Raw genomic sequence first — 16,668 nt, 5'->3', positions numbered from 1 at the left:
TCACGGCCCCTCCATTCCATCCACAGTCAAATGGTGAGGCTAAACGTCTGGTCTGCAAATTTAAGGCTCGGATGAGGGAACTCCTGACTTCTTCTGCTGCTGATGATGTGCTTCCCCAATTTCTGGCTTCTTACCATTTCACCCCCATTGGCGACCACAGCCCGGCTGAGCTCTTACATGGCCGACAGCACTGCACGCTACTTCATATTCTGCGGCCTTCCACCTCACGGCCGCAGGTGCCTTCGCTTGGCCAGTTCACCGCCAGCGAACTTGGATGGGTACGGGGATATGGCAGGCAGCCAAAATAGAGTCCTGGCCCCATCTTACGAAACCGTAGCCAACGCCTGTATGAAATCCAGATGGACACCGGTGTTGCAGTGTGTCATTTGGACCAGCTTCGGCCTCGTGTGCCGGCAACATCTGTTCCAGATGCCGCTACACCACCTTCGGCTCTACCTGACACTCGCGATCCTGGAATATCTCATTACTCACAACACAGTTCTCTCTCCATCATCTCGGTGCCACCACAAGAACTGATGCCAACAGGAGATGTGCCCATGCAGGAACCAGATGACCACCATCTGTCGGAACAACTCCACTTGCCTCGTCCTACTATGGACGTGGACACATTGCCCTTGTCTCCTGTTATAACAACTGGACTTGCCATAACGGGCAGATTGGTGCACGGGGCCCCAGCAGATGCAACCCCCACGTCTCCTGTCATTTCAACCTGTTATCATCGGGGACACTTCCGTCCGTACAGGAAGCCTCCTCCTCGAGACTTAACGACCAGTCAAACAACACCTATGGACATTAGCAATCTACAGGCCACATCCATCAAGACCTGTGCAAAATATTGAAAGACGGGAAAAGTGTTGTGTCTCGCCGATCTTTCAAAGTGCCGCCGCAGCAAGGCCACCTAAGCAGCCAGCCAGCCAGCAGCCGCTAGACTCGGACACAGTTCTGATTTGACTGTTAAAGTGTACACAAGTCTTATTTTTTTTACATGATCTGTGAATTACATGTATTGTGTCATCCTTGTAATATATTTGTTCAGCTTGATGTTATAACACTTTCTCCAGGAAAAACTGCCTGTCAATTGTTTTACAAAGATGAAACGCCCAGGAAAAGTGCGAATCGAATGAGACCAGACACTGATTACAAATGAATACTTCATCATGACAATGCCTCATGTCACACAACCCCTTCCATCACGAAATTTTTGATCTGAAGAGGTATTAATAGTATTCTACAGACCCCCATTCTCCTGATTAGATTCCTTGTGACTTTTCTCTTTCCTGAAACTGCAAAATGTCTTAAAAGGAAATCATTTTGGGACTTTGCAGATCATACAAAAGAACATGACTGATCACATTAAAAGCCGTAACAGTGTAAGCCTTTCAGTGCCACTATCAAGACTGGCAGTGATTACTTCACCAGGGTACAGCTGTCAAAGGGAGCTACTTTGAAAGGGATAGTATTCTTGTTCAAAAAATATAAAAACTTGGTAGATAAATAATCAGTCTCATTACTTTTTTCACACACCTTGTTTGTGCATCTTTCATCATGTACTACTTTATTATGAATAATTGCAACACCTGCAAAAAGACTGTGATTACTGTTAATACTATTTCCCTGTTCATTAATATACCACAGTAACAGCAGGAGCCCCAACATATATCCCTGGATAAGCCTGAAGATACATCTACATCTGGTGATGACTCACTACTTGAAATAATGTGCTGCATGCAGCCTTATGAGAAATCTTCCATCTGCTCACAATCTTCAATGGATACCGTATATCAGTGATAGTCGATCAGAGTACTACAACCCACCAACAGGTAGGTTTTCATAAAATTCTGAAAAAGTATTTGTTAGGTAATTATTATTACACAATTGTTACTTTCTTAGAACTGTATAACTGATGGGTGGGTAAAAAATTTTACTACCAACAGGAGATACAAAATTCAACAGAAGGTAAAAAGAGGTTGACTAGCCTTGCCAAATATTGCCATTGTTTCATTTTTTTGTCAAATGCTTTCACAAGTCAAGAAATATTGCACCAACCTGACAGCCTTGAGCCATGGCTTTCAGGGTAGTGTGCAAGAAAAGCAAAACTTGCATTCTGTAGGACTGATACTTTTGGAATCCTTAGCTGTTGGTAAGGGGGGGGGGATTCATCGCGTACAAGTTATCTTACAGTGTTTGTGTTTGTGTTTGTGTTTTGCTGATCTCTTCTGCTACCCTTCCTGGAAATGGGTGTAAAATTCGAACACTACTCCTGGATTTTCTTTAGTAAAGGAACAATCTGAAACACACATCATTTCTGCTATTCATGTGCCACACTCCACTCCATTTCCTGTAGCGTCCGTAAGTGCCTGGACTAACTTTTGTGCCACTTACTGCCTTTGCAATTCACTGGAATTTCTTTGTGTTTTGTGAGATATCTTTGAAAAATATACTGTTACAGTAATAAGTGAAGGCATCCCATTACTCTCAACAGCCACCTAGATTAATTTAACAACCCTGTCTATAATACTACACTTCGTTTTATGTGTACTATGTAGAATGTCAGTCTCTTTTGGAGTTTCTTAAAGAGACCACAAACTGTGCACAGTACCTCCTGTTATAACATTTAATCACTAATTATTGCGTGGATATTCAAACACTCACTTAGAAACAATAGCTGGTTACCTGATGACAACTCAGTATCTCTTATTCGACCGTCATGCCGTGACATGCATCCGGCGCCGTTCATAGGTAGGTGGCGCTCCCGCACTCAGCCGAGTTGCGGAGCGCCTCTATCGCCGTTTGCGCGTACTGTCGTGGCGGCACTGTTAAATGTCGTGGCACTGTCACAACACTTTTCCCCCTTGAAAAAAAACACTCAATTCCTTGGAGACATGGACAGTGCGGAGACATTCATGGCCCTTGTGAGGGCCCAAGAAGATCCCGTGGAGAGACACGAGAGTATGTTCGAAAATGTCCAGGACGGAAGCTCATGCGTGGAACGTGCCTCCTGGATGAGATGATGGGTGAAAACTCTGAAGCAGCATCCATAGGTGTCGTGGACCTGGGGGTGTGCTCCAGTGAGATGGGTCCCGGAGAAGGCGGCGTCGCGACTGGGGCTGGTTCCGGCGTACTCTGAAGCGGTAGCGATGTCGGCTGCATCAACACGTACGGCAGATCAGCAGCAGAGACAGGACTGGCTTCTCGGGCTGGTGGAGGTGAAGGAAGGGGCGGTGGCACAGGCGTGGCCACCACTCGTGGGCGCATCTGGTCATAATGGCGAACAACCATGTCGTCGTCCATGCGTATTGCACAAAGCCGGCAGCCACGTAGAGCCTTGAGCACCCCTGGAATCCATTTAGGGCGAGATCCATACCCTCGTGCCCACACGTCGGCGCCCACCGAGTATTTTCCCGCACTAGGGGACACAGCACAAGGCCTGACAGGGTGAAGCAGGTGCAGTAGAGTGTGCGGTTGGCGGCCATGTAAGAGTTCAGCAGGGCTGCGATCACCCAGAGTCATGAAGCGATAAGAACTCAGAAATTGCAGCAGAGCATCATCTGTGGAAAAATCACTAAGGAATTTTTTCATCTGGCTTTTGAAAGTGCGGGCTAAGTGCTTGACCTCCCCATTCGATTGCGGATGGAAGGGCGGTGCTGTAACATCATGAATCCCTTGTCCAGTACAAAAATCACGGAAGGCCTGCGAAGAGAACTGAGGGCCATTGTCTGTGATGATCGTGGATGGAATACCTTCTAGCGCAAAGATTTTGGACAAAGCCATCATTGTCGCCGCAGTGGTGGGTGACAGACATCGAACAACAAACGGAAACTTTGAGAAGGCGTCAACAACAGTAGCCAATAAGTACCGAGGAAGGGGCCGGCAAAGTCAGTGTGCACCCATTCCCATGACTGTGCTGGATCAGGCCATGGAGAGGGCATTGTACGAGGTGCAGCCAGTTGTTGAGCACACTGACCACACGCAGCAACCACGTGGGCGATGTCCAAATCAATACAGGGCCAATAAACGTGCCTGCGGGCCAGGGACTTTGTCCGAGAAATCCCCCAATAGCCTTCATGCAACAGTTTGAGAACATCTTTGCGAAGAGAGGCTGGCACCATGACCCGTGGAGAGGCGCCATCCATGGCCAGAAGAACAACAACATCATGAACAGACAGACGAAGGCACAAGCCATGGTAATTGCGAAGGGGATCCGACGCCCGGACCTTGGTCCTGTCCGGCCAACCCCATTGAACAAAACCGATCACCTGATGCAGGACCGGGTCCCACGCAGTCGGTGACGTGACCTGTGAACCTGTAAGTGGAAAACACTCGACTGCATGGACTTCTTCCTCATCAATGTGGAAACAGAGTAGTTCATCACGATCGAAAACCGGGTCGGGGCCCCATCGGCAATCGCGCCAATGCGTCAGCGTTGGTGTGCTGGGCCTTGGTGCGATAGTGAATCTCATAGTGAAAACGAGACAAGTATAAGGCCCAACGTTGCAGGCGGTGAGCTGCCTTATCCGGAAGCGACGCCGATGGGCTGAACAGAGAGACCAGCAGCTTGTGGTCGGTGATGAGGTGAAACTTAGAACCATACAAAAAAATGCTGAACTTTCTGAGAGCATAAATTATAGCGAGCGACTCCTATTTGATTTGAGAGTAACACCGTTGCGCATCATTGAGGATCTTGGAAGCATAAGAGATGGGTCGTTCCGACCCATCCTCATACCGATGGGCGAGAACAGCCCCTAGGCCATACTGTGACGCGTCTGTTACCAGAACCAAGTGCTGACCCAGACGGAATGTGGCAGGACAAGGCGCTGACTGCAAATGAGCCTTCAGGTGGACAAAAGCCTGCTCACAATCGTCGGACCAACAGAAAGGGACGTTTTTGCCTAACAGATGATGCAGAGGATGAGCTACCGCCACCGCAGATGGAATGAATTTGTGATAATAAGCAATCTTGCCTAGAAATGCCTGAAGTTCTTTTACCATAGACGGCCGAGGTAGAGTGTTAATGGCCACAATGTGCTGACGCAGAGGATGTATACCCTCACGGGACAAGTGGAAACCAAGATACACAATGGAGGGTTGGAAGAACTGTGACTTGTCCAGATTGCACTTCAACCCAGCCGAATGCAAAACCCGAAACAGTGAACGCAAATTGCGAAGGTGCTCCTCAGTGGAGGCCCCCGTGACAACAATGTCATCCAGATAGTTGATGCAGCCAGGAATGGAAGCCGTGAGCTGTTCCAAAATCCGCCGAAAAATGGCCAGCGCGCTAGCGACGCCAAATGGTAACCACTGGTACTGATACAACCCGCAAGGAGTGTTGATGACAAGAAAATCCTTGGAAGGAGCAACCAACGGCAACTGATGGTACCCCTCCGATAAGTCAAGTTTGGAAAAGAACTGGCCCCCACCGAGCTTGGTAAATAACTCCTCATAATGGGGAAGAGGATAAGTGTCAATGAGGCTCTGAGCGTTGACAGTGGCTTTAAGATCACCACACAATCGCAGACTCCTGTTTGGTTTAGAAACCACCACTATTGGCGATGCCCATTCTCTGGAGGTAACAGGAAGGACAATCCCTGAAGCTGTTAACCTGTCTATCTCAGCCTTGACAGGTGCACGTAACGCCACCGGAATAGGGCGTGCCTGGAAAAACTTAGGGCGAGATATAGGTTTGGGAGTAATGTGGGCTTCAAAATCCTTGGCATGACCCAGACCAGCAGAGAACATGGACAAAAATTCAGAACACAATCCATCCAGCTGTTGATACGGAATATCATCAGATATGAGGTGCACATCATCATTAATGGAGAATCCGAACAACTGGAAAGCATCATAATCGAACAGGTTTTCAGTGCCCGCATGATCCACCACATAAAACTCGAGGGGCCTAACAACAGACTTGCAGGCAGTGGAAGCATCAAACTGGCCAACGATAGGAATTTTCTGTTTATTGTAAGTTCTCAGATTTCGGGTAACTGGAGACAAGGGAGGGGAGCCCAACTCCAAATACGTGCGAGAATTAATGAGAGTTACTGCAGAGCCAGCGTCCACTTGCTTGCGAATGTCTTTATCCAGAACACGAACAGTAACAAACAACTTATTTGTTTGAGAAAGCACACAGTTAACATCCATGTCCGATGCCTCGTCCTCGTCGACAGGAACTTTAGGAGACTGACACACAGAAGCAATGTGGCCTTTTTCCCTACATGAATTACATGTGGCCCAATGTGTTGGACATGCGGCCCTGTCATGCTGTACGAAATAACGTGGAAAAGAAGGAAGTGCGGAACGAACCTGCTTCTGAGGTTGCTGTTTTCACTGCGAGTGTTGCGGCCCAACACGACGATGTTTACACAAGTGAACCACTGCCACATCTTCGTTCTCCTGTAAAACAGTCAAATTGTCTATGTCGAAAGTTGACTGTACAGCACCTACATCACACCAAGCGTCACGAACACAAAATCCACAACGCAGTGAAAATATCCGACCTCGTCGCCAAAAAGTGTTATAACCTTTAATCACTAATAATTGCATGGATATTCAAACACTCACTTAGAAACAATAGCTGGTTACATGACAACAACTCAGTATCTCTTATTCGTCTGCCGTGCCGTGACATGCGGCCGGTGCCATTTGTAGCTAGGTTGTGCTCCTGCACTCAGCCGAGTTGGGGAGCACCTCTATCGCCGTTTGCGCGTACTGTCGTGGCAGCACTGTTAAATGTTGTGGCACTGTCACAACACCTCCCATCACAAACTATTCTATCTATCCAGTACTAGTTCAACTATCCTAAGCTTCAGCTACAGTTCCACTACACCCTCCTCCCCAGAGTTATATGTTTCCAGGTCCCCATTTAAAATAATAATACTACCTCTATAGGTAGTTTACTGAATATGTAAATTATTTTACTAATTTTTATTGCCCTTATATCTTCAGTAATTATTATTGGTACAAGTGTCTCACTATCAATGACCTGAGTTTCAATGTGAACATTACATGAAGCAACGTCTAATGAGAGACACTTAATCACTATAACAGTACAAATTACGCAATGATTCCCAAACTCATCATTATATTGGTACAACTTACAAACATGAAACTTACAAACATGAAACTTGCTGGCAGATCAGAACTATGTGCCAGATCAGGAAACAAAGCTGGGAGCTGTACCTTTCGCAAGCAAGTGCCACTGACATGGATCCATGCCCATCTTATGGCTTGCCCTCACAGCTTTATTTCCACTAGTACCTCATCTCCTACCTTCCAAATTTCACAGAAATTATCATTACATCACTGTTAGGTTTCTTCTTCTTCTGCTTCTTCTTCTGCTTCTTCTTCTTCTGCTTCTTCTTCTTCTGCTTCTTCTTCTTCTGCTTCTTCTTCTTCTGCTTCTTCTTCTTCTGCTTCTTCTTCTTCTGCTTCTTCTTCTTCTGCTTCTTCTTCTTCTGCTTCTTCTTCTTCTGCTTCTTCTTCTTCTGCTTCTTCTTCTTCTGCTTCTTCTTCTTCTGCTTCTTCTTCTTCTGCTTCTTCTTCTTCTGCTTCTTCTTCTTCTGCTTCTTCTTCTTCTGCTTCTTCTTCTTCTGCTTCTTCTTCTTCTGCTTCTTCTTCTTCTGCTTCTTCTTCTTCTGCTTCTTCTTCTTCTGCTTCTTCTTCTTCTGCTTCTTCTTCTTCTGCTTCTTCTTCTTCTGCTTCTTCTTCTTCTGCTTCTTCTTCTTCTGCTTCTTCTTCTTCTGCTTCTTCTTCTTCTGCTTCTTCTTCTTCTGCTTCTTCTTCTTCTGCTTCTTCTTCTTCTGCTTCTTCTTCTTCTGCTTCTTCTTCTTCTGCTTCTTCTTCTTCTGCTTCTTCTTCTTCTGCTTCTTCTTCTTCTGCTTCTTCTTCTTCTGCTTCTTCTTCTTCTGCTTCTTCTTCTTCTGCTTCTTCTTCTTCTGCTTCTTCTTCTTCTGCTTCTTCTTCTTCTGCTTCTTCTTCTTCTGCTTCTTCTTCTTCTGCTTCTTCTTCTTCTGCTTCTTCTTCTTCTGCTTCTTCTTCTTCTGCTTCTTCTTCTTCTGCTTCTTCTTCTTCTGCTTCTTCTTCTTCTGCTTCTTCTTCTTCTGCTTCTTCTTCTTCTGCTTCTTCTTCTTCTGCTTCTTCTTCTTCTGCTTCTTCTTCTTCTGCTTCTTCTTCTTCTGCTTCTTCTTCTTCTGCTTCTTCTTCTTCTGCTTCTTCTTCTTCTGCTTCTTCTTCTTCTGCTTCTTCTTCTTCTGCTTCTTCTTCTTCTGCTTCTTCTTCTTCTGCTTCTTCTTCTTCTGCTTCTTCTTCTTCTGCTTCTTCTTCTTCTGCTTCTTCTTCTTCTGCTTCTTCTTCTTCTGCTTCTTCTTCTGCTTCTTCTTCTGCTTCTTCTTCTGCTTCTTCTTCTGCTTCTTCTTCTGCTTCTTCTTCTGCTTCTTCTTCTGCTTCTTCTTCTGCTTCTTCTTCTGCTTCTTCTTCTGCTTCTTCTTCTGCTTCTTCTTCTGCTTCTTCTGCTTCTTCTGCTTCTTCTGCTTCTTCTGCTTCTTCTGCTTCTTCTGCTTCTTCTGCTTCTTCTGCTTCTTCTGCTTCTTCTGCTTCTTCTGCTTCTTCTGCTTCTTCTGCTTCTTCTGCTTCTTCTGCTTCTTCTGCTTCTTCTGCTTCTTCTGCTTCTTCTGCTTCTTCTGCTTCTTCTGCTTCTTCTGCTTCTTCTGCTTCTTCTATTACAACTGCCCTTTTATGGACATCCAACAAGTGAAGGATTCAACAGATTCAGTGTTGCACAAACAGCTTCCATGATTCCAAACTGTCTCATCTGCCATCTTCAGTGTTCCCAAGGCAACAGGGCCTGTATTTGGCAATTTTTCATGTCATGAAAGTCAAACTAACATTTCACATATCGATGTTAGGCCTGTTAACTCCATCTGTCTGTGAAAACTCTAACTTCCTGTAACCAGTAACTCCATAATCAAAGAGAGTTTTGAAACAGCATGGATTTCTCTAATCTGTCAATAACTAGGTTTCTCTTATATATTTACACAGTTAGCAACTTCCTGTATTACTTTATAGTATTCTTTTCAGAAACCATTTTTTCTTAAACTGCAAAATTTAACAAAATGTAGTTATGAGGTTTCAATTGCCTGCCACTGATATTTCACTTTTTCTTTGTAAGTTATCTTTGCAGCTCAAGATATTTGTTCTTCAAATCCTAGAAGAACAGCTTGTGATGGGATGGATGCTCCACCATACACAGTCACTGTGCAGTAGCTTTGATGGAAGCAGGGACTACTCCATAGCAGGTACAAAATGAAGTATAGGGTTGTAGATAGAGAGCTACTGAAGGGATCACGTGTCACTCTCAAAAGGTCGGAGCATGAAACCTTTAATGACTGTTTCCATTGTTGTTGTTCCTGTCTTGAAGACTAGTTTGATGCAGCTCTCCTTGTAGGTCCAACCTGTGCAAGCCTCTTCATTTCTGCAAAACTACCACATATATGCATCTGAACCCACTTCTTTACCTTAGCCTTAATCTCCCTCTGTCATATTTACACCCCACATTGCCCTGCATTACCAAACTGACAACTCCTTGATACGTTTCATTGGGTCCTTGCAACTGAACCCATCTTTCAATGAAGTTATTCAATAAATTTTCATTTTACCCAGTTCAATTCAGCATCTGCTAATTTGTTATTTTCTCAACCCCATTCTTACATAGTAGCACACTTCAAAAGCTTTTATTCTCTTGTCTTCTGAAATGCTGATCACACACATCATTTACTACAGTAAAATAATTTTAGAAAAGTCCCAGGCATTTAAACTGAAATTGGATGTTAACCTGCCCTCTTTTTCATAAACTGCTATTGCCAGTCCACATTTAATTGCCCTTCTGCTTTGAAAACCATTTCACTACCCAAATAGCAAAATTCACAATACTTGTAGTGTCTCATTTCCTAACATAATTCCCTGATTTAATTTGCCTCTATACCATTACGTTGTTTTGCTTTGTTGATGTTCATCTTCTCAACAAACTGTCCGTTGCACTCAAGTGAAAGCAGTGGGTCAATGACGTCATGTAGATTCGGTACTTCTCTATTTCCAAAATGCATAAGACTCTGTACCACATATGCTTATTATCAAAAGTAGGACCATTGGAAAGTAAGGAAAAATTTATGACTGGGCTGAGGATTCTTTGATAGGATGCACACAGCAAGTGTGCTAACTCTGGCATAGAGTTATTGACAGATGTAGAAGTGAATTCTGGTGTGCACTAGGAAAATGTGTCAGGACTGTCGTCATTTGTATTGTACATTAATGGCCTCGTCGACATTATTAACCTCTGGCTTCTTGTGGATGATACAGTTATCTCTAATGAAGTATTGTCCAAAAGAAGCTTCCCAAATATTCAATCAGATCTTTAGAATATTTAAAAGTGGTATATAGCTTGGCAACTTAATTTTAAATGTTTGCAATGTAAAATTGTGCACTTCACAAAACAAAAACAAGTAATACCCTATAACTATAGTACCAAAGAGTGACAGTCAGAATCTGTGCAGATAAATGGGTGTACAGATACAAAATATGAGGGTGATTGAAAGGGAAACCTTAGAAGTTCAACAAAATTTTGGAAAGTTGTGCTCTGGGGTTGGTAGGTGGCAGTAGTGTTCCTTGCGGTTCAGAGACAGAAGACAGCACCATCCACAACAATATGGCTGCTTCCCTGTCAACATGCACTGCAAATTAGAAAGACTGTGATGCACTGTTTCTGTAGTGTGGTATCCTAATTCATCACAGAAAGACAGTGCAGTAGGATGGTTTGCGTTTGTCATTGCAGCAAGGGTATGAGTGGTGTAGGATGTTTGAAAGTGGTCTAATTTCTGTTAAGGATGCCCCAAGACCAGTGCAGGCTCACTGTGTAGTAACAGATGAGAACACTGGGTTAGAGGAGCAGCTTGCAAAAGATAATGGACACCTGACTCTGAACAAAATAGCTACAAGTATGAAGATTAATATTGGTTTAGCACAGAATTTTGTTCACAGTGTACTGCAGTTCGATAAGATGTTTTTGAGATGGATACCACGTCAGCTGACTGTCAAATCGAAAGAGCATCACGTCAGTGCCTGTGAAGGTGTATTTCTGAGAAAATTTGTTACAAGCAATGAGACTTTAGTCCACTTTCACCAATGAGAAACGAAAGATTCAAGCAACAAATGGCAACACAGCTCATTTCCGAAACCAAAAAAATCCACACTTGGGTGTCTGCTGGAAAAGTCATGCTCATTCTCTACTGGAATGCAAATGGAGTAATTTTGGAGCATTATGTAGGTTGTGGAGTGATGGTAACCAGAACTACTTATTCAGAAATGCTGAGAAATCAGTAGTAAATGATGAGGACTCTGGACTTTAAGAATACTGCTACAGCAAGACAATGCCAAATTGCATACAGTCTTTAAGAGATTGGGATTACTCAGGAAATTAAATTTGAATGTCTGATACATCTTCCTCATTCATCAGACCACACTCCTAGAGAATCACCTGTTAAATGCACACTCACAAGCAATGGTAAATACCGTAAGCATTTCAGAAGTGGTGAAGAGGTGAAAACCACAGCGCACAACTGGCTACACACATGACCAAAATAATTATTTCATCTTGGTATCTATGCACTTCCAAATTTGTGGAATACGTGCATTCAGCATCATGGAGACTACATTGAAAAATGACATGTAAGTGTTTTGTCCACTGTTCCAATTAAAAATATTACTACACTCTTAAGATTTTCTTTGAATCACCCTCTGAGAACAATGAGAGTCTCACTCATATGTAAAGGAGGTTGACAGAATGAGGTTCATTGGCAGATAACAAGGGAAATGCAGTCAGTCTATGAATGACGCTGCATACATTGTGTGGGAACTGTGGCAAATAATTGACATATACAGAAAAGGGAAGCATGATTGGTCACAGATTTGTTTGACCTCTGGGAGACTGCCATGAATATTCAGAAAGTACTTAACTGATACATGCTTTAATATTGACAAAAACTCCCCTGTGAAGACCTAATTATTATGTTGGTAGAATGAGCTTCAAGTGGTAAATCTAGGAATATACTACAACCCACTATGCACCATTTCCACAGCAGTCACAAAGACGAGGTTAGACTAATTCGGTGTGTACACAGGATTCAAACAATCATTCTTCCCACTATGCATATGAGAATGGAATGCATGAAAACTGTAACAATATGCAGTGGAAGATACCTTCTGCCATCAACTGCACAGTGGTTTGCACACCATAAAAGTAAATGTAGAATGAATATAACTGTAGATCAGCTACCTTCCTGTCCCACTCTCTTCTCAACCACAACCACCTTTTATGTCATTCAGCTCTTGTAACTGCAGTCTGATTTCTGAAGTCATAAATAACTTTTCACTCACTGCATGTTACACCCACTACCTTGAAAACTTCAATAAGGGTTGTCAAGACAATACTATTAAAAGCTTTCTCTGAATCTACAAATGTTTGGAACACATGTTTGCCTTTCTTCAAGCCTTCTTCTAGGATAAGTTGTGAGGTTGGTATTGTTTTTGGTCCAGAACTGACACTAATGGTCTCCAAGATATAGTTGTAATGCTTTTTCCATGTAAAAAATTCATTCTTTATTTTGTAGCCACAGCTTATCAGGCTCACAGTTCAGTATTATTCACACCTGTCAGCACCTACCTACTTTGAAACTGGAATTTTTACATGCTTCCTGCACTTGAGGATCAATAATTCTTTCGTGGCTGGATCTCCCACAGATGTCCGTACTTCAGACGTAATGTCACCTACTCCATGGACATTATTTCCTCTTAGGTTTTTCAGTGCTCCATCATATTCCCCTTGTGTTATCATATCTATCTCATCTTCAGCTACTATTTCTATTGCTGTATGTTATCCTCAAGTTTGTTTCCCTTTATACAAATTCTCTATATTTTCTTTCCACCTTTCACCTTCCCCTTCTTTGCTTGGTACTGGCCAGCCATCAGAGCTCTAGATATTCCTTCAGCTGCTTCTCTTTTCTCCAGTGGTCTCTAATTTTCCCCATAGCAGCCACTCATATTTATCCAAATTATGCATGGCTCTAAGGCCTAGGCCTAGCCTTTGCCTTGCAGCCATTTGTGCTTACCCATTTCACAATTTGTCAATTTTATTTTCCGGATATCTGTATTCACTTCTGACTGCCTCATTTGCTTAATATTTTATATTTTCTCCTTTCATCAATCGCATCTCTCATTTTTACATGTGTGACATTCTGCTGCTTTCCCTATTTTATCTCTCAAACCTAGCTCTTCATCATTTACTGTATTAATTTCCCTGGTTTAGTCCAATGTTGCCTAACACTCCCTCAAACTCTCAATGATCTCTGGTTTCTACAATGTACCAAAGTCCCACCTACTGAATTTTGTACTTTCCCCCACATGAGACTGGTGAAACTAGTACCTTTTGTCTGCTTACATAATCCCTGTAACACCAAAGATACATTTGCTAACAGCTTACTCACTTTCTGTGAGGGCTCATGATCCACAAGAGTAAACTGCAGCACTGGGAGTGGGCAGGTACAGTTTGCCTAATGTCTACAGTGGAAGGACAGCAAAACAACATCAAGATGCTTGAAGTGTGCATTTTAGTTCATTTATTCTCATGCTAACTACATTCAGCAGAGGCTATTTTATTGTCAACACAATATTAGCCCCATGTAGCACAAAAATACTCTTTCCACTACTTTGTTGCACAAGTTTCACATGTATGCTATACATTACAGTGGATTTGTAACTTGTAAAAATGTTTATTCAACTGCAAACATTCTGCAGTAATTCTTTATCAGTTTTGGAACATTTTGATATTTTTGACTGTTAATATGTGAATTAGCTATAACAACAACAACAACAACAACAACAACAACAAAGGGATAATGACTTTATTGATGGAAAAATAAGTAAATATTTATCCTTAGTGACAGGAGATAAGATGCCATGAGCTGGAGAAGCCATTTGACTTTGATGGAAATCTACCAAAGCCTGATGAAATGTCAAGCGATGATGAGACTTTTGTCCAACCTCCTGACCCAAGATCTGTAATTTTTGTATTAACTGTGACCGAGACAGGCACAGGGTTCAAATGACGGAAAGTGCAGGGCCATACCCGAAGAGGCCCGCGAACAACCACATAAAGGGAGAGGATGGACACGACCAACGAAGGACAGAACAAACAACAACAAGACGAACAACAGAGTCACAAGGAAACCTAACAAGCACATCCACTCGTAATCATAACAAGAAAGTAAGTAAGCTGTCTAATGCAAGGCGATGTGTCCACAGACGTATTTGAGATTAGACTGGCTGGCTGAGTGAGATGCAGGTGCTTAAGTACTCTACCAGGGGTGCCGCTATTGGCCGCTGGAACCACGTGTTCCACTGTGGCGCCCTCACACTAAAAGCGGACCAGGAGCTACGTGCCGCCACAGCTTATGATGCGATGGTGCAGAGATCTCTAGGGGTTTTCGACGTCCATGACGTCTGGCACGGATTCAAATTCTGCGGCGCGGACTACCAGAATTTTGGCATCTGATGATGACCCAGATGTGATGGATCCACAATTACTTCTGCCAAAATGATGAAATAAATCTCCTTGGTGCCATACAGATATGTTTGACTCCTTGTCATCTGCTCTACCTTTTAATGAAGCAGATGGGAAAAAAATGGACAATTAACCACACCAGTACTTCCTAAAATAGATCAGCACGGACAGGTCTGAACTCATCTCTATCTGTACAAACGAGATGTCATTCATACCTACAGGCAACTCAATAAACACAACAGCTAAAGAATTACATGTACTTTTTTAGAATATCAATTAAGATGTCTTTTCTTCATTATGCTAAAGAGAACACATCATTCAGTATATGAATGAATAACAACTTTTCCACATACCATGCTGTAATTAAATACTATATTAGTCTCCTTTTCACTACTAGATTACAAGATATAAAACCAGTATATTACCCACTTCCATTTTTATCAGGTGCTTGCCTCGAATGCAACTGTCACATACAACATACAGTTTATTTTTATTTTATTTTATTTTTTTTTTTTTTTTTTGAGTAATCTGGCCATTAATTTTTGAAAATAATGTTTTATTAACCTTGTTGGTTGAATGATTCAAAGTAATGGAAATATTGCTAAAGATAGATAAAGGTATTTTTCTACTAGTGTATCTGAAGGGGTTAATCTTATTTCTGGACTATCATTATTTAATTGTGCGCTGATAAACTCTGAACCAACATGACCAAAAGTCAGTCTGATCCTCCTCCACACAGCACTTCACTAGTTCCCATTACTTCTAGCTTTAACATAACCCTGATTTCCATTTTGAAACTCTGTCACCTTGCAACCTGAATGGAGGCCCTATCAATCCAGATGCTGACTCTTAGAATGACAGTTCCCTGATTCCTCAATACAATATCCTCCTGAGCAGTGCCTACCTGGAAATATATTTTTTTATTTTATTTATTTTTTTATTTTTTTTATTTATTTATTTTTTTTTGTGGGCGGGGGGGGGGGGGGGGGGGGGGTACGACTATTTTACCTGCAGAATATTTCATCAATCGGCTGCCCTATCATTAAGTCATGCAGTAGACCTGAATGCTCACAAGAAAAGTGTTGGCTCCAATTTCCCCTTGCTTTCAGAAACGTGCAGTATCAGAATGCCAAGGGCATGCAGGCTGATTTTACAAGACCACATCATTCAATCATGCTGACTGTTGTTCCTGCAACTACTTGAAATGGCACTGTCCTCATTCAGCAACCCACCTAAGTCACACAGCCTAGGCAAGGACCATGGTTAGTGGCATGGGGGACCTTCTGTGACCACTGTAGCAGAACATAATTAATGATTTCTCATGAAGAGACAAATTCTGGTCATATGGTAATGACAACAGTGGCAACATAGTTAGCACACATACATTAACGGATTACACAGAAATGATATTTGAGGGTATAGTCCAGTCACCAAAGAAAAATTAGGGGAAAATTTGTGCACCCACAAAATTTTCTACTATACTAGAAGAGAGTGTTTATAAACAGCATCTATACTAAAAAAAAGTTTACTTTCCTATATTTTTCTTACATAACTCTACTTCTAATGAACATACTTTCCAGAACAAAAAAACTACATAAAATTTGATAAAGACAAAGGTCCTTTTCATTTTTGTCTAGGATTAACAGTTTCCACATAGTGGGGGACGGAAAAGTTCCAGATAATTGATGTTAGTAAGGTATTTTTTTTTATTTTCTGCAGAATCACTTTATGAAACAACTGTAACTGATTTCAGACTTGAAAGGCCATCTTCAGATGCTGCAAAGGATGACAAAAAATCGTAAATTAAGACCTGAAACAGGTGCAATTATCTTCACTTGATTTACTTGTGAACTCAGTACAATGTTCTGATGGTAAAAAATTAATTTTTATCATTTAATGAAGTGGATTTTGGAACAAATATTTAAAATGTGCCATCAAAGTGCAGTGGAGCATATTAACCCCTTCACTGCTAGAGATGTGTCCTCTGCATTCCGTGCCAAGACAACATTTGCTTTGGCTATACTGCTTGCCAGATGCTG

The 16,668-nt window shown here is 42.4% G+C and overlaps 1 protein-coding gene across 1 annotated transcript in view; it reads right to left on the bottom strand.

The window, feature by feature from the left end:
• Positions 1–7,326: 7,326 nt before the first annotated feature.
• LOC126109500 (uncharacterized abhydrolase domain-containing protein DDB_G0269086-like) overlaps positions 7,327–16,668 on the bottom strand; it is a 34,393-nt gene continuing 25,051 nt past the window's right edge. The window contains exon 3 of the mRNA XM_049914523.1: positions 7,327–8,749. Coding sequence (XP_049770480.1) covers positions 7,327–8,749 — 1,423 coding nt within the window. The remainder of the gene's footprint in view (positions 8,750–16,668) is intronic.

The sequence above is a fragment of the Schistocerca cancellata genome, chromosome 12 (genome assembly GCF_023864275.1).
Source record: "Schistocerca cancellata isolate TAMUIC-IGC-003103 chromosome 12, iqSchCanc2.1, whole genome shotgun sequence".
NCBI classification, from domain to species: Eukaryota; Metazoa; Arthropoda; class Insecta; order Orthoptera; family Acrididae; genus Schistocerca; species Schistocerca cancellata.
This window is presented reverse-complemented; position numbering and strand designations above follow the sequence as displayed.